The 22968-nt window shown below is 40.1% G+C and overlaps 1 protein-coding gene across 1 annotated transcript in view; it reads right to left on the reverse strand.

Moving 5' to 3' along the window:
- The window catches only part of LOC306876882 (calcitonin gene-related peptide type 1 receptor), a 31876-nt gene extending 9501 nt beyond the window's left edge, over positions 1 to 22375 (reverse strand). The window contains exons 1-4 of the mRNA XM_079428324.1: positions 22153 to 22375; positions 8679 to 8765; positions 7199 to 7352; positions 6441 to 6554 (exon numbers count right to left, since the gene is read on the reverse strand). Of these exons, the coding sequence (XP_079284450.1) occupies positions 6441 to 6554; positions 7199 to 7352; positions 8679 to 8735 (325 nt within the window). The 5' untranslated portion in view covers positions 8736 to 8765; positions 22153 to 22375. The remainder of the gene's footprint in view (positions 1 to 6440; positions 6555 to 7198; positions 7353 to 8678; positions 8766 to 22152) is intronic.
- Positions 22376 to 22968: the final 593 nt, after the last annotated feature.

Below are 22968 nucleotides of genomic sequence, written 5' to 3' on the forward strand. Positions count from 1 at the left end.
TTTAATGCACACATTCATATATTTACCTCTTATATTCATATATTTTACGCACACATTTATACATTTTGCTCTTATGCAAATGTATTCAAAGTATACATTTAATATAAAAAAAATGAATGTGTGTAAGAAGAAAATGAATGTATGTCTAAAGAAAATATGTATATGTAAGAGAAGAATATATGTATGTGTGAGAGAGTATATTGGAAACGGAAGGAGTATGATGGAAACGGAAGGCAGGTAGGCGCAGCCTCAGCCGTGTTGCCAGAGACACTTACTATAAGCGTCTATGGATTTTTTCCACTATGTGACAATTTAGGAAGTGAATAAAGTGGAAGGTGGCAGAATCAGGTTAGGGTCAGCGATATTTTTTATATTATTTCCATTACTCAAGATTTGGACTCGTTGAGGTTTATTTGTTTTTAGATAGTTTTGCTTGTTTTTCGTAGCAATATCTGGCTATTAGAACCTATTATAATGATGCATTGTAAAATAGTGAGGAAGAGCTGAGCATGTATTGCACATGTAATTCCTGTGAGTGTAATTCCTGTGAGAGTGACTTCCAGCTTAAACAGGAAGTAATGGATACCAAAAAATGTTAGAAATGTATGTATGTGAATGGAGAATGTATGTGTGTGAAAGCAGAAATGTATGTGTGTTTAAGGAGAATGTATGAGTGTGAGAAAGAGTAGAAATGTATGTATGTGAAAGGAGAATGTATGCATGTGTGTGTGTGTGTGTGTGTGTGTGTGTGAGAGAGAGAGAGTAGGAATGTATGTATGTGAATGGAGAATGTACTGTATGTGTGAGAGCACCAGAATGAATTATGCCTTGTACGGCCCCTCATATGTGTGTGTGTGTGTGTGTGTGTGTGTGTGTGTGTGTGTGTGTATGTATGTATATATATATTTCCCTTCCAGGAACTCGAGCTGCGTCGAAGCGCTAGGGGAACGCCCACAGCGTGACCGCGCTCTGAACCAGAGTGTAACGTGTCCAATGGAAGGGCGAGACGTCATAGGCGGGTGACGTCACTGACCGGAAAGCATATAAGCACGTGCGGTGGAGCCGGCGTTTGCTTTTTGTCATTCAGCAACCGCTTCTCTGTCTGTGTGTACTGTCTTTGCATGTTGTGAGTCTTATTTAGTGTTGTTTGTCCTGCACAATCACTTGAATAGGCTCCAGCAATATGTGCAAGCACTGGGGCGATAGCAGATCGCATTCGGGCTGTGTGTTCCTCCCTGCACACATTATATCACTGCTTGGGATACACGCAGTCTGTGTGTGGTCTGCTTGAGAGCAGAGCGCGCAGATTCAGCTCTCGAGGGAGCTGACTACTCGTTTGTGAGCTTTTTCACTTCTTACGCCTGCTCTCTGAAGGCTCTCTTTGAAAAAGAAAAAGAGAGGAGTGAGTTTCACTAGCCTTGAATGAAGACGGGCGAGCCCGTGTCTTCTTCCTCCTAGACCTGTCTTCCTCCGAGGAGGTGGACGCGTCAATGAAACAGTGTTTGCACAAGCATATTATGAATGAGAATGGCGCGCAGTCAGCTCAAAAAAAGGAGAAAGGGGGCTGATTGTGTTTCTCTCCGCTGTACATCTCGCATTCCCGCCGCTGCTGAGGCACGGCGGCGAGTGTGAGTGCGGGGATCGCAGCGCGCGTTGCCGAGGCGACGCGTGCGTTACGTATTCTCATTCATATCAGAGCGATGCCCCGGGTGGAACAGACGCTCGCGAGCTATCTGTCCACTTGCGTGGCGTTGTCTCTGAAGGCTCGCGGCTGCAGGTCAGGCTGGTGCGTGTCTGCACACCGGAAAAAAAAAAGAAAGAAAGAGAGTGTTGCAGGCGCACCAAGCTGACGTACCTGCTTAGAGAGCTGGATGAGGGATTGGGGCTCAACTTGATTGAAATATAATTTGATCTCTGAGCTCCCTAGAAACGCTGTCTGTGGTCGACCCTATCTGACATGAAGGAGAAGATAGGGTTTTCCTCATGGACGCCCCGCTTGCGCCTTCTGGCCTGTTCGGCGACGCCGTCAATTATGTCGTCAACCGGTACCAGGAGGCTCGTAGACAAGCGGCGGCGTTTCAGCGGTTTCTCCCTCACCTGTCTCTAGCTCAGGGGGCTGCTGGGCGGGAGCAGCCCTCGCCGCGTGCCAGCCCCTCTTTAGAGAGGTGCAAAACAGAGCGTGGCTACTCGCACCCCACCGAGGTGGGGCCGTGGCGGCTAACACTCTGGGTCAGGGACCTCTAAGGCTAAGCCGGATCTGCGGACCGTTCTTAAGTCTAAGGGGGTTCTCGGCCAAGAAGCCTATGGGCGTGGGAGATCAGTCTGCCAACCCTGCCAGAGTTCCAGGGCGCAGCTGGCTCCAGCGAGCGATGTTCTCAGTTTCTTCCGCCCCGAAGTGCAGCGGAGCTGAGAAGCTCGCCACCCCTGCGGGGGTCTCTAGAGCTTCTGGTTCGGCCGTCTCCTGCCGGTCCTCCGCTTCAGGGCACCGAGCCAGCAGCTCTAGGCACGCGAGAGCCCAGTCTCGAGAGACTGGTTCCCTTAGGAGACCATCGGCAGCGTGGGAACTACTGCCGATGTGTCTCTTTGGGTCCTGCCTTGCAGGGTCTGGTTCTTCAGCTTGGTCTTCCTAGGAATGACGCGGGTCTGAGGACCGTCGTTCATTAGGAGGCTGAGGCAGTCCTGGTGCTGTGCCCAGGACTTACGAGGGCAGACCCCTCTGGGGTAGATCGGGTGTCCGTCTCCCCCAGCGCCCTCGGGAGAACAGTCTGCCAACCATGCCAGAGTTCCAGGGCGCAGCTGGCTCCAGCGAGCGGTGTTCTCAGTTTCTTCCGCCCCGAAGTGTAGCGGAGCTGAGAAGCTCGCCACCCCTGCGGGGGTCCCTAGAGCTCCTGGTTCGGCCGTCTCCTGCCGGTCCTCCGCTTCAGGGCACCGTGCCAGCAGCTCTGGGTACATCAGAGGCCAGTCTTGAGAGACTGGTTCCCTTAGTAGACCATTTAGGCAGCGTGGAAACTACTGCCAAATGGATCTCAATGGGTCCTGCGTACTGTAGAGAAAGGCCTTTTGTATTCAGTTTGGCGCTCCGCCACCGCCTTTCAACGGGGTGATTCCCACGTGCGTGGGCCCCCAGCAGGCTCTGATCATGGAACAGGAAGTAGACACTCTCTTGGGGAAGGAGGCCATCGAGGTGGTCCCTCCTCACGGAAGAGAGTCCGGGTTCTACAGCCGGTACTTCATTGTTCCAAGGAAGGATGGTAGATCTGCGTCAGTTGAACCGTTCAGTCAGGTGACTGAAGTTCAGGGTGCTTACACTCATCAGCCGTGTCTCAGACCAAGTCCGAGGACTGGTTTGTCACAATGGATCTAAGGACGCATATTTCACGTCTCCATCCTTCCCTCTCACGGGAAGTCCCTCAGGTTTGCTTTTAGGGGCAAAGCTTACCGATCTCGGGTTCTTCCCGTTGGCCCTGCACTCGTACCCCGCATTTTTACATCAACGATTGGTTGATTCTAGCTCGATCAGAGCAGGTGGCGACTCGGCATCGAGATGTCGTTCTCGCGCACATGAAGGGGTTGAGACTGAACGCCAAGAAAGTGTGATTTCTCCAGTATAGAGAACCACTTATCTAGGCGTGGTGTGGGATTCGACCACGATGCAGGCACGTATGTCTCCCGCTCGGAGCGAGTCGATTCTCACCTCAGTCAAGAGAGTGAAAGAGGGCCAGTCACTCACTGTCAGGCAGTTTCAGAAACTGCTGGGGCTCATGGCAGCTGCGTCCAACGTGATTACTTTTGGCCTCCTGTACATGAGACCCCTACAGTGGTGGCTCAAGACCAAGGGGTTCTCCCCGAGGGGAAACCCGCTTTGCATGATCAAGGTCACGCGGCGATGCCTACGTGCCTTAGACATGTGGAGCCAAGCTTGGTTCTTGTCTCAGGGCCCGGTGCTGGGAGCCTCTTGTCGCCGCGTAATGCTAGCGACGGACGCATCCCTCACCGGTTGGGGAGCGGTCATGAGTGGCCACCCTGCCCGCGGTCTGTGGAGCGGTCGCCATCTAACGTGGCATATCAATTGTTTGGAAATGTTGGCCGTGTTTCGTGCACTCAAGCACTTTCTCCCGGACCTAAGAGATCACCATGTGTTGGTGCGCACCGACAGCACAGCGGTGGTCTCTTACATCAACCACCAGGGAGGTCTGCGTTCGCGCCCCTTGTACAAGCTGGCGCACCAGATCCTTGTGTGGTCCCAGGGCAAACTTCGCTCGCTCAGAGCCATCGATATCCCTGGGTATCTCAATGTGGGAGCAGACATCCTGTCGAGGCAGGGGCCGAGGCCCGGGGAATGGATGCTTCACCCCGAGGTGGTGAAGCAGATATGGAGGTTTTTGCCCCTCTAGTTCCTCCAGCTCCTTTGGACTGGACGCTTGGTACAGACCTGGCCGAGGCTTCGTCTGTACGGTTTTTCCCCGATTGCTCTGCTCCCGGGAGTTCTGGATGGCAACAGGGATCTGGTGAACAGGTTGGAGACGGGTTCGCCCTATCTCCTCCTGCATTCCCCAGATCTAGCGCTCTCGTTCGTGGAAGCCCGCGTGTGCGGTTCTTCCCCCTCTGAGTGAGTGCTCGCTGTTGCAGCGCACGTTGCCGAGGCGACGCGCGCATTACGTGTGGAAGTTCTGGCCTCTGAGGGGGCGCAGCTCATAGCTTCCGGTCTCTCAACCGAGGTTGCTGAGACCATCTTCCAATCCAGAGCTCCCTCTACGAGGAAACTATGCCCTGAAGTGAAAATATTTCACTTCTTGGTGCGGAGACCGCCACCTTGACCCAGTTAACTGCCCGTTTGGTACAGTGCTGCAGGTCCCGCAGGCCTGTTTCTCCGCAGGGGTAACTCACTCCACCCTGAAGGTTACGTGGCGGCTTTATCGGCCTACCATGCCCTTCTCGGTGGCCTTACAGTGGGTCGACGCCCCCTGGTTACATGTTTCCTCCACGGTGCGCTGAGGCCTCCTGTACGACGTGTCCCTACGGGGACCTGGCTGTGGTCTCTTAAGAGAGTGGGGATTTGTAGGCCCTTCATGGCCCCTTCTTATCTCGTCTTTGCCCCTGGTCTGGCCAAAGCGTTTTTCTACCCTCGAGCGGGTTATTTCCTAGATCCCCTCTTCTATACCACGGCCTGTCGTGCTGCAGGCCCTCAGTCCTCCTCCCTTTCGGGAGCCTGACCAGCGAAAGCATAACTGTGTGTGTCCAGTGTGAGCACTGGACGTATACGTCCACAGAGCTGCCCTGTGGAGAAGGATGGACCAATTGCTAGTTTGCTTCGGTCCTCCTAAGCGGGGTCGGCCTGCTTCTAGGCAGACCCTTAGCAGGTGGATTGTGGATACTATTTCCTTGGCCTATGAATCTTCAGGCATCCCTTCGCCTCTGGGGCTTAAGGCCCATTCAACTAGGAGTATGGCGGCCTCCAAGGCCTTTCTGGCAGGGGTTTCTATGCAGGATATCTGCAATGCTGCGGGTTGGTCCACGCCCCTCACCTTTGTTCGGTTCTATCACCTTGATCTTACGGCCACTCCCGGCTCTTCTTTCTCGCCCTCGCTGTGCTCCCAGTGATACACACAGGGCAGGTATTTTGGAAGTCTGGAGGCGTGGGCATCTCGTTCCCCTAGCGCTTCGACGCAGCTCGAGTTCCTGGAAGGGAACGTCTCGGTTACGTATGTAACCCCGGTTCCCTGAAGGGAACGAGACGCTGCGTCTCGAAGCCATACTTCCTGTATCCCTGCGGGCGGTTGCTTCATTCCTGGAAGCAAACGCCGGCTCCACCGCACGTGCTTATATGCTTTCCGGTCAGTGACGTCACCCGCCTATGACGTCTCGCCCTTCCATTGGACACGTTACACTCTGGTTCAGAGCGCGGTCACGCTGTGGGCGTTCCCCTAGCGCTTCGACGCAGCGTCTCGTTCCCTTCAGGGAACCGGGGTTACATACGTAACCGAGACGATATATATATATATTCCTCCTCTCTCATCATGTTTTATTTTCTAATGCTGTAAATGCCAGGCTTTGTTCATTTGGTTATGTTTGTTTTGTGAAGGGTTAAAATATAAATAAATATAAATAATAAATAAGAACAAAATAATGGCTAAAGTGATATTTTACTGCTATGTTTCTAAGCCCTTCTTAAGATTAAATTTAGAAATTATTACAGTAATTAATAACTTTACTGAAAAATGTATAAAACCTGGAAAATGTCTTTAATATTGAAAATATGTTCATCCATTCATCTTATCTTACTTCAGGGCAGAAAATAAGCCTTATAAAAGTTTTAATCGCCATTTAGCCTATGAATTTAACATGATTTGATAGAGAGGGATAATGGAGCGAAATAATGATGTATGTGTATTAGATGAGTAGAAAGCACTTACACTAAACCTTATAACTTGAATATTCACCTGTAGGGTCAAAATCCTGGAAATAGTCAGGGCAGTGTTGTTCAGAAGTGACGCCGGTCTCTGTGTCGTCCCAACACAACCATCCATCCCAGGTCCTGTTGCACACCGGGCCAACTAGATATGAAAAAAAGCCCAAAACATTTATTGGTTTCTGTGGAGACTGGGAAACTGCAACTTCCTGTTTTCATTATCACTATTCTTAGTTCTACCAGCCTGTTCCATAACCCAGTCCCCCAAGAGCTATAGCTGTTCTGCAGCCTATGGAAAACGTTCCAAATCAGTCATTGTTGTGTCTTGTTTAGCATGCTAAGTAGGAAGTCTACTAGGTTTTGGAACAGAGCTAATATTTCACAGCTGTCCTGCCACCCAGTGGGGCCAAATTCACTCTTCCTAACAGAATAAATATGAGCCACCTGAGGCTTTGTGTGTTCTTCCTGTACTAATAAGACAGGATGACAAAAACTACTGTCAACGTTTGCAATACATAGTCTATGAGAGGCTTATGGAAAATCAGATTGAATTATTATTGTTATATATTATTATTTTAGCATGACACACGTAAAATATGAGTACAAAAGTGTTATGGCTATTTGGCTAGAATGAACTGGCTTGAAGCTGCTGTGTGTCATTTCTGTGTCACCAATAGCATCAAATCTATAATTGCAGAATGAATATCTGCAAAGTAACATGAAAATGATGCATTGCCAGGATACAGAATAATACAACTTGAACTCTGTCTTGTAAAAACACTTGTCTACCTCTTCTTTCTTGACTGATGTCCTTCATGATCTTCTGATAGCACTCGAACTGTGCCGTCACAATCTTGTTTCTGGTAACACCGATGTCATGGTACACATTTTGAGGATGTTGCTGCTGGCTTTCGTTTAACTCAGGACTGGCTAGAACAATGAACTACAAACAACAGGCACATTAAGAAAGTAATGTCTGAGAACAGGCTGATTTCACAAACAATCATCTTATTCAAGTTTCTTTCTTTAAATGTGCGAGACAGGTAAATGTAAAATTACTACTACATGTGGTTAGTCTTAACTAGAGCCATATATATTTGGGACAGGGGATTAATTCCTCAATGTAGTTGCACAAACCCCATATATTCACTTAAAGTTGCTAAATGCTACCTAATGTGTTCTGTACTAATTACTCATTGTAATTTACTTAAGCAGCTGCTTTACTTACACATAATATACATTATGAGACATTAACATCAAAGACATTACCCTATAACTCTGAAATGAGTTAGCATTTTACTTACTTACGTACTTTACTTTTAGTCATTTAGCAGACGCTTTTATCCAAAGCGACTTACAAATAAGAAAAAGTAACTAAAACTAAAAGTTGAAACTCTGTAAATACTCTATACACACCCATTTAAGAAAATACAGAAATTAAATAAAATTGACAAATGCATACAACAACATTTCAATAGCAAACATAAAAAGAGAAAAAAAGAAAAAAAGAAAAAAAAGCGATACTTATATCCTTTGCCGGTGTCCTAGCCCGGTGGAGTCGCACGGTAGAATCGATGGTCTTTACACTCTTTACTTTTTTTATTTAAAATAATAAAAAAGTAAAGTGTGAGTGTAGAAATAAGGTCTGTGGTTAACACAAATGTATTTTTCTATGACATAAACTACATCATTGATTTTTTTTTAATGATTTTTAAAGCTTTTACTTATGTTAAAAAATGCTAAATGGGACTATAGAGGTTGTCGGGGACATTAAACATCCAACCAAAGCAATTATTAATATTTTAAACTAGTTTTTAGACATCTACTTTCATTTGAATTTTTGTTAAAATTTTTGTATTTTTTTGTGTGTTTGTCAATTTCTTGTAGTTTTAGTAGTTTTGTAAAAAAGTGTTGCCTTTGCAACTACCTGAGAAAAGTTATATTTTATATTTTAGTTTTATTTTATTTCAGTTAGGTAACTAAAATGTTTAATATGGGTTTAATCTTAGTTTCACTTTTAATTTTAGTTAACTATTTTTGTTTTTTAGTTAACTACAAAACACGCACGAATCATAAACTTGTATTGGTCACAGAGCAGGTTTTCTGCAATAATCTGAAAGCCAATGAAAGAAATCCTGTTTGGTTTGGTTGATGGAACCAGGGTGATGCTAATTTCCGGGTTGGCCTACAAAAATATTATCTCTGCACCACTCTATATTTTAAAACTACTGCAATCTGAAACATTTTTATGAAAAATAGTATGGCAAACCTCAGTGACAGATCCCAGCAGAAACAGACAGAGCATCCAGCTGCTAGCTGTCATCATCTTTGGCAATTGCAATGACCCAGTATCGATCTGCAAAGAAGGTAATGTCATTAAAACACTGCACAGTTCTAAGGACTCTTATGCTGTTATTGACACAAACAGAAGTGCTTGTCTTCTCTAGCTTATTGCAAACATACACCCACACAGAAACATCCAGACACACATGCACAGAATACAAATTTGTAATATTTGAACTCTACTGTCTCTGATGGTTACTTCAGTTCTTATAACTCTTATCAAGCTGGAATCAGTTCACTTAAATAGACAGTTTGAACCTATTCACATCAAATGCCCTGTGTCTAATGGCTAATGACAAATCCTTAAATTAATGGACAAATAAACCATTCCAATATTCTCACTTTTGCTCAATTATATCACTAGCTAAACAACTTTAAACACAGCTTGAATATTCACTATACTCAGCCTTACGTAGAATGGTTATTTTGTAATTCTAGCCAGGTCAAGCAAACACTTTAACCTAGATTGTGCAGTTTCTTCAAATCCCAGTTCACAAAGAATGATTTAGTCAATGAGGGACCCTCATACGCAATAAAAAATACTGCGTAAAAAAAGAGTAGCTGATGTGGATAAACGTTCCCTGATATTACTAAATAATGTCCCTTGACTGCTCACATGGAAGTTATGGCATGTCTTCAGGTCTGTTTGGACTTATGCTGCTCATATTGGGTCACACTCTTGCAGGAGTGTCGGGGGGAAAGCAAAGGGGGGTATTGAAAATTAGAAACAGATGGTGAAAGCCAGTCGTAATTTTATCCACAATGCAGCATATCATGAAACAGCACTGGCGGATCCCAATCTTGCGTCATTGGCTGCAGCTGAAATAATGGTGTTTACTTTTCCATTTGAGGGAATAAACATGCAGGTTAGAGCCTTTGTGAGCCACTCTGCAGGCTGGTCTTGCTGATATCTATCCTCTACTGATATCCGCACCCTTTTATCTTCTGTTGATCGCACTACTTGAACAAACAGCAGTATTTTCCCTTGCCAATGAAACCTGAGTGCAAGCACATGGGAGGAAACTGGATGCGTGTTATGGTCATTTTAACTGCTTCAATTTGACACAGATAAATCGTCTCAGTACTCGGGGGATGAGGAGAGATGGAGCAAGTTCAGTTTGTACTTTTTTTTTAATAGCCTTTGTTTGGCATCATAGCTGTTTTTAAGAGATTTTGTTAACTTTTTGAATGCAATAACATACACTGTATGTACTGTACATGTACTTGTGGTCGACCTATATTGATTTTTTGATGTTGAGAGCAGGTTGGCTGATATGAAGCCCATATATATGATTTCACAAATTATTAAATTATTACACACTATTTAGTTTAATATAATATTTACTAAATTAGAAATAATTCATATGAAACATTAATAAAAAAAAATGGACACTTTATTTTAAGGTGTCCTTGTTACACTTTACATGTACTTGCTGTAATATAATAACAAATTATGCATAATTACATGCATGTAACCCTAAGACAAACCCTAAGGTAAACTTTGCCACATTTTACTCATTTGTTCACTAGTTTTAGGTAAACTACAAGAAAACTATATTAGTGTCCACAACAATGGCAGATAATGTTCCGTCTAAGCTGTTCTAAGCGTGCCTTGTAGTTATCTTTTAGTCCATATGCTGTTGTTTTAATAAAGAAACACCTTTTAGCTAATATAAGGAAACAAATTAATTAAACATGGGCATGATTTAATTAAAAAAAGGGAACACATTTTTAATACATGAGCACAAAGTAAGGCATTCTTTATTTTATCCCCAATATTTTTTCCCGTATGTCATGAGAGGCTCCATACGTACTAGTACTGTGGTGAACATGTTAAAATTCTTTAACCTTTGCTCTAATCTAAATACATTTGTATTGAGGTCACTGCAGAAGTTAAATCATGTGCCACATCAAGTGGAAAACAATTCAGAATGAGCAGGAAATAATCGAGGGTAAGTGCACGCACACGCCTCTGAGTAATGACCAGTCGTCTCCATCCTTACTTATCCAACAAACGGAAATCCAATAATGCTTCCTTTAATAATACTTGTAGGGGCAATTATTCGTAAGTGAAAATGACACACTTTCCTGCAAACATGCAATCTGATAAATGGCTGAGCATTCCAGACTATTTTGCTTATGTGTTACCTTATTACAGTTGCAATCGATAGACAAAAAGGTCACTTTGTTGGTCAGGCAATCTCCCTTTATACCTCATTGGGTAATATATAAAACTTTGACGTGTGGTACTTAGCAGACTATGTATCATACATATATTGATCACGTCTGAAGTCTTATATTTATAAAAAAATAAAATAAAGTGGCACAGGACTGTGTACTGGTGTATAGATTTGTAAGAATTATTTCTGCTTTATCAGCACTATTGTTTTGAATGCAGTTGAAGCTTGTAAACATCCTACAATGACCAAAGGATGTTTGCTTTCTGTCCAAGTTCCTCCTGAGCATTCATAATTACCTTTTCCTATTTTTCAGAATAACCCCAGCTCGCTTAGAACTCCCACAATGTGATCTGCAGCGATTAGACTAATCACTCAGCTACATACTCGACTTGTAAATATGCCCTGCATACAATTTGTATCAATCTCGTTTCCACTAGAGATGCAAATGTAAACATTGCAACTCAAGATAAACACTCCTTAAAATATATTGAATTGAAATCCAAGAAAATTCTGTCAATATTTACTCCTTAATTTTATATAACAAAAAACAAAAATGTGCTGCTATTTTTGACATGGAAAACCAAATGAATGAATGAATGAATGAATGAATGAATGAATGAATGAATGAATGAATGAAAGAGGTGTTTTAGAGGAATTTCACACATCCATACATTGCTGTCAAGCTCTGAAAAGAACACCATAAAAGTAGCCCATATGAGTCATGCCCTCTACATTCCAAGTCTTTTGATGTCATATGATAGCTAGGCTGTGTGTAAAAAGTGGACAAAGTTTCTTATTTTGTAAAAAAAAAAAAAAAAAAAAAACAGCATGTGTTTTGAGAACAGTGAATAACTCCTGTCTGCCACCAGATATAAAGGTTTTAAAAGAGGTTTGACAAGGTGTGTTATTTTAGTATTATTGATGTACTATTATAGTATTTTGAATTAGCCTTTATTTTATCTTAAGTTTGAGTAATTTCATTGTTTGCTTTATTATTTGTCTGTTTTAAGTTCATATTTCCCCTTCAGTTTTAGTTCTATTAATTTTAATAATTAAACGTTTGAATTAGCTTTTATTTTTATATATTAATTGTAATTTTAGGTTTTAGTAATTTTGTTGAATGCTTTATTGTACATATGTACTGTATGTGTATGTATATATATTATTTACTCTTAATTTTTCCTTCAATTTTAATACTAGCAATTTTAGTACTTAAACTTATTTTATTTCAGTTAGTTGCCAAGGCAATATTTTTAACGTTTGATTGTTTTTTTTTTCTGTTATTTAGATTTCATTTTATTTCAGGCTAATTTTAATTAACTAAAATTATTTTAGTATTCCATAACCATATAATAATAGTTTCAAGTAACTGAAAGTTTACCCAAAAATTTAAATTTACTTATCTGCGAGCCATCCGAGATGAATTTGTTTCTGCATCAGAACTGCAGAAATTTAGCACCAAATCTAACATTAACATTGTAACAATTTATTATATAAACAGCTTTCTGCTTCACAATACATTAATTAATTGCCTGGAGTCGTGTGGATTACTTTTGGATTATTGTGATGTTTTTAATCAGCTGTTTGGACACTCATTCTGACAGCACCCATTCACTGCTTTTCAATGCTGAATATCTCCAAATATGTTCTGATGAAGAAACAAACTCATCTTTTTTTTTTCTTTAACACTGCTCCTAAATGCAACCCATACTTTCTTGTAACTAGCAACCCTTATGTATTTTTGCAAAAAAAAGAAAAATTCTGGAATAAGACCACATACATGTTGTAGAAAAAACAAAAGGGCAACATATTCTTTGCACCATATATTCTCAGCTGTAACCTGCCACATGATTTGCACATAACAGCCCGAAGCCCTCAGGTGCAGTTCACTCCTTTACACACTTACTCCACCCCTTTGTTTTGCCAGGGCACCTCAAACCCTCAAACCATCCTTTTATGTGATTCCACTCTTGTGGATTTTTTTGTTGGTTGCAGCTAATGTGTATTAGCTGAACATGAAAATGAAGTCAACATTGGCTCACAGCTTGCCTTGGGCACAACCAGATGTTGAGCTTTACAAAGCGAATCATAATGAAGTCATGCAGATGCTGGAGAACACCACTGGCAATGCTGTCAGAGAGAAAGCTGCTCTGAATTGTCTTAGAAAGCCTAAGTAGGAGGGTGGATTGTAGAACAGACCATTAGAAAATGCCAAGCTTTTACTTTGTCTGATCCCTGTGCCCTTCCACACGCATACACAGCTATCTGTCACATGGGCAGCAATGTATATGATGGTTTTAGTTCTGCTTTATAGGCAGTAATGGCTGTGATGCCTGTTGTAACAGTTAAATAGCTTCAGAAATTTTTAGTATGTCTTTGTTATTAGATTAGTATATGCAATTAGCAATTTTGAATCACATTTATGTGCATTAACATCCTCGTCTCTAACAGTACTGTAATTCAGTGGTTCATAGCTGTTATTTTTCTTTTTGATTTCATTTTTTTTTTGTACAAAAGTAAATAAAAAATAAACTCTAAATGTACAGCGCGCAAGAGTATTATCACAATTATTACCAGATTCCATTTTTATTCATGTTGCAAGTAAACTCATATTTGATTAATCAATTTTTTTGTGTTGTTAAAAAAGATGACTCTTTTTGAAAAAAACAAAAACAAAAGAAAAAACTGTAAAAACAATAATATTATGAAATTTTATTCCAATATTATTTCCAGCTGTTATCTGCTATTTTAATAAGCTATATTTTAAAATGTAATCTATTTCTGTGATGGCAAAGCTGAATTTTCAGCAATTATACAGGTACATCTCAATAAATTAGAATGTCGTGGAAAAGTTCATTTATTTCAGTAATTCAACTCAAATTGTGAAATTCGTGTATTAAATAAATTCAATGCACACAGACTGAAGTAGTTTAAGTCTTTGATTATTTTAATTGTGATGATTTAGGCTCACATTTAACAAAAATCCACCAATTCACTATCTCAACAAATTAGAATACTTCATAAGACCAATAAAAATAAACATTTTTAGTGAATTGTTGGCCTTCTGGAAAGTATGTTAATTTACTGTATATGTACTCAATACTTGGTAGGGGCTCCTTTTGCTTTAATTACTGCCTCAATTCGGCGTGGCATGGAGGTGATCAGTTTGTGGCACTGCTGAGGTGGTATGTAAGCTCAGGTTGCTTTGATAGCGGCCTTCAGGTCATCTGCATTGTTGGGTCTGGTGTCTCTCATCTTCCTCTTGACATAGATTCTCTGTGGGGTTCAGGTCTGGCGAGTTTGCTGGCCAATCAAGCACAGTAACACCATGGTCATTGACCCAGCTTTTGGTATCTTTGGCAGTGTGGGCAGGTGCCAAGTCCTGCTGGAAAATGAAATCAGCATCTCCATAAAGCTTGTCAGCAGAAGGAAGCATGAAGTGCTCTAAAATTTCTTGGCAGATGGCTGCATTGACTGTGGACTTCAGAAAACACAGTGGACCAACACCAGCAGATGACATGGCACCCCAAATCATCACTGACTGTGGAAACTTCACACTGGACTTCAAGCAACATGGATTCTGTGCCTCTCCACTCTTCCTCCAGACACTGCGACCTTGATTTCCAAATGAAATGCAAACTTTACTTTCATCTGAAGAGAGGACTTTGGACCACTGAGCAACAGTCCAGTTCTTTTTCTCCACAGCCCAGGTAAGATGCTTCTGACGTTGTCTCTGGTTCAGAAGTGGCTTGGTAGCCCTTTTCCTGAAGACGTCTGAGCGTGGTGACTCTTGATGCACCGACTCCAGCTTCAGTCCACTCCTTGTGAAGCTCTCCCAAGTGTTTGAATCGGCTTTGCTTGACAGTATTCTCAAGCTTGAAAATATATGAAAGTTTCACTTTTTAAAATAACTTACAAGAAAAAATGAACTTTTTCACGACATTCTAATTTGAGATGCACCTGTATATACACACACACACACACACACAGTATATATATGTATGTGTGTGTGTGTCTATTATTTGTGTTTATGTGCATGTAGCCTTTTTATTTTAGACCTGAGATCCATTTTTGAGAATCACAGTAGACACAAGCTTGTCATATTTGTTTTCTATGAAATAAACATAATAAGGTTATTTCAATGTGAGATTATGATGGTTTCAACAAAAGCAGCTAATGCAGCAACAACTTGAGGGATTATGTAAACCTGAGCATCAGGTTCGTCTAGATAGCTGGAGGATATTACAAAAGAGGGTGTGAAAACATACACTGTAACACAATCTGACGAATATACCAGTACTTTAACTTAAAATAGAACCAGAGAGTATGAAAAGCAGAATATAAAAAGTTGAGGATTAAGCAAAAAAGTATAAATGTTTAATTCAGACTGAAAGCTACACCAGCATCTGCCAAATCAGGTCAGCAAATTGCTGTTGTGAAACACAGCAGCTAACTACCTTGACAAATCTGCTAATGTTGATGCTCGGTAATGTGAACCACCCTTTCCTGCCTAGTACAGCTGAATATGCAGAACCCTAGGGGCGACCATTATCCTCCAGTGTGGCTACTGATACAAACACCCCAAGGAGAACAGAAATAAAACAGGGTGGCAAAGCGGGTCATATTAAGTTACAAAAATACACATTTAAAAATAAAGCCATCACAAGCTGCTCCAGAATAACACCTGCAAAGTAAATACATATTTAAAGCTATTTCAGGGCTCAAATCATAATTAATCCCCAAAGTGTTTCCACTGTTTGTCATAACTTGCTCTTGAGTGTCTGGATTCAGATGCATATCATGATGGAAAATTTGAAAATGATCTTTATGCATGGGTGAATTTACTAAATAGCTCAACCACATGCTCAAAGGTCTGGAGTAATTTAAATATTCTTCTTATTTTATTTATTTTTTAATTTGTGCTGTTACTTTACAGAATTTTTTGGTGAATTGGAAAACTCAAGTGGTATCTGTTGGCACGATTCAAATATTCTAGTGCTTAGCTGACAGCACATTCTAACTTTTAGTGTTTAACATTGGCAAAGAACGTCCTTTGAAAATATTACTGCTAAAACAGTTATTTCTAGCATTATGCATTATTGCATTATTTAAAGCATGTAACACTAATGCCCATATGCAAGGTAATCGTGTAGCTCTTGCAATGAAGGCATTTTTGTTTAATAATAATATGAAAATTTGCTGAAAGTTTTCTCACCCGCCGGCCATCCAAGATGTAGATGAGTTTGTTTCTTCATCAGAACAGATTTGGAGAAAATTAGCATTACATAATTTGCTCACCAATGGATGCTCTGTAGTGAATGGGTGCCATCGGAATGGCAGAATGGCAGTCCTAAAAGCTGATTAAAAACATCACAATAATCCACAAGTAATCCACATGACTCCAGTTCACCAGCAAGCTGTGTGTTTATAAGAAACAAATCCATCATTAAAGCATTTAACTTTAAACTTTTTTGCTTCTGGCCAAAATACAACTCCGTAATACATAATACTGCTTCCTCCAGTGAAAAGTGTTGTTTTGCACATCAGAATCCACCAAAATAATTGTTTAGAACTGTTTTGGATTGTTTTCGCTTGTGCATATTTTTCACCTGATTCATACAGGATGACTTTCACTGGAGAAAGCAATATTATGGATAGGGCTCATATTTTAACCAGAACAGCAATGGTTTGAAGTTACAAAAATCTTAATGATAAATTTGCTTATTAAAAACAAGCAGCTTTTTGCTTCACAACACATTCATTGATGACTGGAGTTGTATAGATTGTGATGTTTTTATCAGCTGTTTGGACTCTCATTCTGACGGCACCCATTCTCTGCAGAGTATCCATTGTTGAGCAAGTGATACAAGTTCCTCAAAAACTGTCCCAACGAAGAAACAAATTCATCTACATCTTGGAAGACCTAAGGGGGAGTAAATCTGCAGCAAATATTCTTTTTTGGGTAAAATATTCCTTTAATGAAACATTCACCAAAAAAAATCTACAGATCAAGTAACAGCACACATTAAAAATTTAAATTCATACAAATATTTAAATAACCCCAGTGGATTTTAGGACATTTAGCATCTGGTTGAGCTGTTCAGTAAATTTGTCCCTGTGTTAACAAAATTATAAATGTAAAATTTTCCATTTAATTTGTGTTGTTATTTGATTTGCAGCTTTCTTTGGTGAGTTGGATGCTAAACAACTAAATAAAATGCATGTAAATAAAGTGGTATCAGCTGGCATGATTCAGATATTCAAATGTTTAGCTGACAGCATATTGCAACTGTTATGGCTGCTAAAAACCGTTATCTCTAGTTTACAGTAAATGCATTATTGAAAGCATGTAGCACAGATACCCAAATGCAAGACAATCACATAGAAGCTCTTGCAATGAAGAACATTTTTTGTTAAATGAAGCATCCAAAACGACTGATTTTGCATATTCTGCGGGAACAGGCTTGTTACAATAAATCAAAAAGAAGGATCAGGTCTCCTTTTATTTCACCTGGCTTTTTAGGATGCATAAACTAACTGAAGAGGCAATTAAGACTTTCTCAAACCAGAGACACAGAACCTCGACCCTCTTGTGATTCTTCAGCAACCAAAATTAACTGCTATTCTATCTATTTCACTGCTAGGAAATCTGACGAAACACATATATTCCCAATATATTAAAACTAGACAGCTGTGTTCATAGAAGATCCCCAGAGACGCCCTGCTGTGTATAGACAGCTAGTTCTGTGTCTAACACGTAAAACCACTTTCTCTGCGGACCATAACCCAGGACCAGAAGAGTTCTGCCTCTACAGGACAACAGTCTGCGCTCCCAGGATTCCTCTGAGCTATGAAAATAAAACTCGGAACCTGATCACATTCACTCCTATTTTTAAACCCGCAGGCCTTCAGCCTGTACCCTCCAGGAATAGAGAAGGCATGTGCAAGGTCCTGAACTTGAACTGCAGTCGACTTTGCTGCTTACATGAGAGAACGACATCAGAGGTTTAGCACGAAAGGCTGCGGTCCAATGAGTTATGCAACTCAGGTAACACTTTCAGCGCGTTCCGTGAGAAGCAAACAAAAGTGAGAGATTAAGGGGAAAAATAGTGTTAAAATTAGAAGAGGAAGATCCAGTTCCACTTGGTGCTCCTAAATCATTCCGTGAAAAATTAAATCCCACGTTAGAGGAAGTGTTTGGCAGACACATGATAACCCAAGACTGACCCACTTGGAAGTGGGTGGGCACTGATTCATCCACATATGTTCCCAGGATCCCCCGCACTCCGAGTGGTGGCAGAGGCCAGTAAATCTTAAAGCCGCTGTCCGCCAATGACGGCTTGTTTAGTGTATATTAGCTTTAGACACTCATTCTGAAGCTCTGTTTATATTTCCACTGTCCAGCAACCCACACAAGCCCTTCATCTCTAGGGTCCATTTTTAAAAATTCTACAGTCCCATTCACTCTGTGTTATCAGTGACATGTTTGGCCATGATTAATCAAACTGCAGGACAAACCTGGCTGACAGTATCCATAGGAATATTCATATAAAGCTGCTGTTTGTAGTCACGTATAGTGAACCATTACTGATATCTAGATTTGGGGGTGGCTGATAGTGTATGTAAGGCCAATATACAATGGGGTTCAAGCGTCCGAAAAAACTAAATAGTGCTTAAGACTTCTTACTTCTTATTTAGATTTTTTTTTATGTATTAAAGATTTTATATATTATTTTACATCATTCAAATTAAAATGTTTAATGCAAATTATATTATGTGAAAATTTGAATTGGAAAAATATTATATTTTGTAACCTAAAACTTTGTTTATTGCCATGTCTGAATTACATAAATTGAATATTTGGTGAATATTTTCAATGTGGTTTCCCAGTGGACCTTACTGTAAATATTTTATGATACCAAATAAGATTTTTACAAAACAGCTGAAAATGCATTGTCCACAATATTGACTCAAAATCTACTGACATATTAAAATTGTTAATATGTCAGTAGATGCTACTGACAAAAAGTTAGGAATAATTAGGAATTTATTTTAAAGATGTCTGCTCACCAAGGCTACATGATTTAAAAGAACTGCTTTCTGTTTAATATATTTAAAAATGTCTATTACTAAACTTTAGAAAAAAATGTCTATTACTAAAACTTTCGGAAGCTATTACTTTAGTCTTCAGTTTCACATGATCCTTTAGAAAACATTCTAATATACAAATTTTTGCTGCTTAATCTTTTTGTGGAAACCTTGACATATTTTCTTTCAACAATCTTTTATGAATAGAATGTTCAAACAGGAAATATTTGATCACTTTTGATCAATTCTGCTAAACATTTCTGCTTTCTTTTTTTTTTTTTTATTCAATTACCCCAGGGATCCTCAAATCTGGCTCACGAGATCCACTTTCCTGCAGAGTTTAGCTCTAACCCTGATCAAACACACCTGAGCATGCCAATCAATGTCTTCAGGATCACTAGAAAATCACAGGTAGGTCAGTTTGGTCAGGGTTGGAGCTAAACTCTGCAGGAAAGTGGTTCTCGCTAGCCAGATTTGAGGATCTCTGGATTAGCCCCAACATTTGAATGGTAGTGTATCATGGTTTCCACAAAAATATGAAGCAGCGTATATGTCAAACTACTTGTGTATACAGGAGACATAGATATTTAATAAGACTATACCTAGAGCAATAATTATTTACCGAGTATCTCAATGACAGTTAGAAATAAAACATTTATGATTTTGTATTTGTGTTTAATGCAATGCGATAATACTGACTAGTGAATGAAATAGATGTGATAGAAATAACAGCTAGATAGCGGGTTGCGATAAAAGGCTTGCCGCACTTCAACACACTAAAACCTAATGTATCTGGAGAGAGGAAATTAAATGGTCCTATTAGCCCGACTCCAGTTTAATGCATAAAACAAGACACCAAATCTCTGACTGTAATAAATCTGTTTATTTATTTTTATTTATATATTTTTTTTGCATTAATTTAAAGCATCTTATCATTGCTGCTAATGAAAAATGCAAGACATATCACGGCCTGTCTTGCGGTGGAGAAAACATTTACTTTGCAAATGCTCAGGGATGTTTTGAGCTCACATGCATCTAATTATGACCAGTGTGCACAAATTATATTAATCCAACCAGTGGGACTATAAAGTATATTGCTCAAGAGCAGGCTTTTACACTGAGGACTGGATTGTGATGGCTATATTTGCAGTAAAACATTCTGGCATGGTTTACTGTCTGCTCTCCACGTCTCCGTGACGGAGGTAAGGGTGACCCATGGTAATGGCACAGTAACTGAATGCAATGTCGCCAGGCCAGGAACACAGCTTTGTTCCACTGACATTAAATCCTCCTTGAAAGCTGCACTCAACCCTGACAAACACATGCATGCTTTGGGGCTCTGCATTGAGATCTACATAAAAGGCTCTCAAACGGCGAGGCTAAATAATTGATTCCCTTTTAAAAACATAATCTATGCTCTTTAACATATTCTGTGTGAGGATTAATTGGCTTTCCGTGCTCTAAGTAACAAATCCTCTTTCGTTAGGTCCCTTTGCCAGCTAGCATTCCCTAGAGACGAACAGTCACTAACCTTTTAATTTTGCAACCGATGCAACTGAATCCATAGCACAAATTATTCATACCTCAGCACTATGTATTAGGTCTGATTATGAAAATAAGCGATATTGGAGAGTGCTTGTTCATGCAAAATGCACTGCCATGATTCTAGGATGTTATGGTTGGTTGAGAGAGCTTTGCTATGCCTTCGGTAAGGTGTTCTAAGTGCATGCGTCTGTGCCATTACTGGGGATTTCTGGGTGGTTACATTGCTTCTAGTGTCTGCTCAGGTTGGTCTTTGATAGCTGCATGATTTGAGGTATCATTCATGCCAATAGCACAAACTACGCATGAATTATACACCATAATTGAAGTTTTACATTTGGAAGTTTAAGATCTGTTACCGTAAGTATCAGCAATAATAATTGATGCTTGCATATGAGATTAAAGAGTCAAGCAGCAGGGATAAGAGAGCATTTCACATGAAAGACCTTCGGAAGATATTACCCATCAAACAGAGATAGTGTCATTGCATCATATGAGCAAAATCATTTTAGCAATCTTTCCTTCATCAGCTTCACAGTATTTCATCATGCACAAGCAGCTGCTTATGTAACCATGTGGCCAAAGACTATCTGTTGGTTAATTATCACAATTCGTCCTCCTTGGAGAGATTGTCAGACCCCTTCTGTCAGGTTAGGTGTCAACAGACCTTGGTATTTCTAGTTACTTCATGATGCTGGTATTTTATCTTCTCAGTTCCTGGTACTGATGTAGGCTGTAAGGTTTTGGAATAGTGATGAAGTACAACAATAAGAGCTACAGTTCTAAGACTGAATGGAAAATAAATATATTTAGAGGTCCCCAAAATAATTACTAGCAAATTTAGTTTAGGTTTGACTAATTTTATATCAAAGCAGACACTTTCTTTACAGAAAATAATCAATTGAACAAACAAACTATTTTTCTACCACTTTTGACTACCTAAATTCATCCTTTAAGTGATTTTCGAAAATATTGAACAAGTATTGCATTTTGCGAAGTAATCTGGAAGATAATTAACCTTTATATATAAAAATTGATTGTTGCTCATTTACAGTTCAAAGGAAAAACCAAGTATTTATTTATTTGAAGAACGATTCTCTATAACGCTTGACATGATGGTAATAACAACAGTATCGGGTACAGTCATTCTTTGTTATAAAATCTTGTTTGAACATACAAATTCAAATTATGATCAATTTGTAAGTGCAATCCAGTCTTGAGGATTCTAATGCTGAATATAGACATACACATGCACACATGTGGTCACACTCACACATCGCATCTCTGCGGAGCTAGGAAATTACGGTAACATAAGAGCCAAATGCCAGTTATGATATTTCCAAAAATTCGCTTTAATAGCGTCGACAGTCCAACGGAGAGAGCCGCCGTTTTATTTATTTATTTATTTACTCAGTCTAAAGCTGTCATTAATTCATTAGAAGTCTTGGACTCCGTTCAGTCAGCAGCTATTATAACATGACATGAAGCCTGTTTGACAGGAGAGGCTCCAGCTGCACTTGCTAAATTAATTCCCTGTCAGACCATATTTATAATTCACCAGTCGTTCATCTGTATCAAGCATATCCTTACCTGCAGATTAAATCCAAGGTGTTCTAGAGATGTTCAGATAAAAACGAACGCCTCTTGTTATTTAAAAACACTAAAAGTCATTTCTTTCCTTCGCCGCGTCACAATTGCATGAAACAATGTAACAATATCAGAGCGCGAGACGCGCAGAGTGTGAATGACGACGGCTGTCAGGCTGCAAGATATTCAGTGTAGTAGCTTCCTGTTACATCATCACAGTTGATCCCCGCCTCAATGGCACACTGGAGCTTACCTTACACTGTTTGCTTTATTTAAAATTATAAGGGTTGTCCTTGTTACTAGTACGGAGTAATATTAATTAACATGCATACTTGCTATAGGGTTAAAGCTAGAATTATTTGCATGTAATTATGCACACTCTAGGGATGTCTGTATACATTTTAAAATTGTTTTTTTTTTTAAGCTTATGTGTGTTTTTTTTCTTATACATTTTATGTGGATATTTGTAATTACACAGTAATTACTTTAGATTTGTGGGAAAAGTTAGACCTGTTTCATAAAACAAGTTTACCAAGTAAGCCAGGTTCATTTCAGTTAGTCTGACTTATTGTCAGTTGATTTGGTTCAAAATAAGTCCGACTAACTGAAATAAGCCTGGCTTGTTTGGTAAACTTGTTTTATGGAATACCCCCTGGGGTAAGATGACCTCCATCTTATGACAGTTTAACAAAACAGTACATACACAATAAGTATATCAAATTATTTACATTTCAAGTTCATAACAATTAAGAACGTAAATGTTAAAGCCACCTAATGTGAAATGGGGCAGAAAACTCCTCCTGCAGATTTATAATGAAC

The sequence above is a fragment of the Barbus barbus genome, assembly GCF_936440315.1.
Source record: "Barbus barbus genome assembly, chromosome: 11".
In the NCBI taxonomy this organism is placed as follows: Eukaryota; Metazoa; Chordata; class Actinopteri; order Cypriniformes; family Cyprinidae; genus Barbus; species Barbus barbus.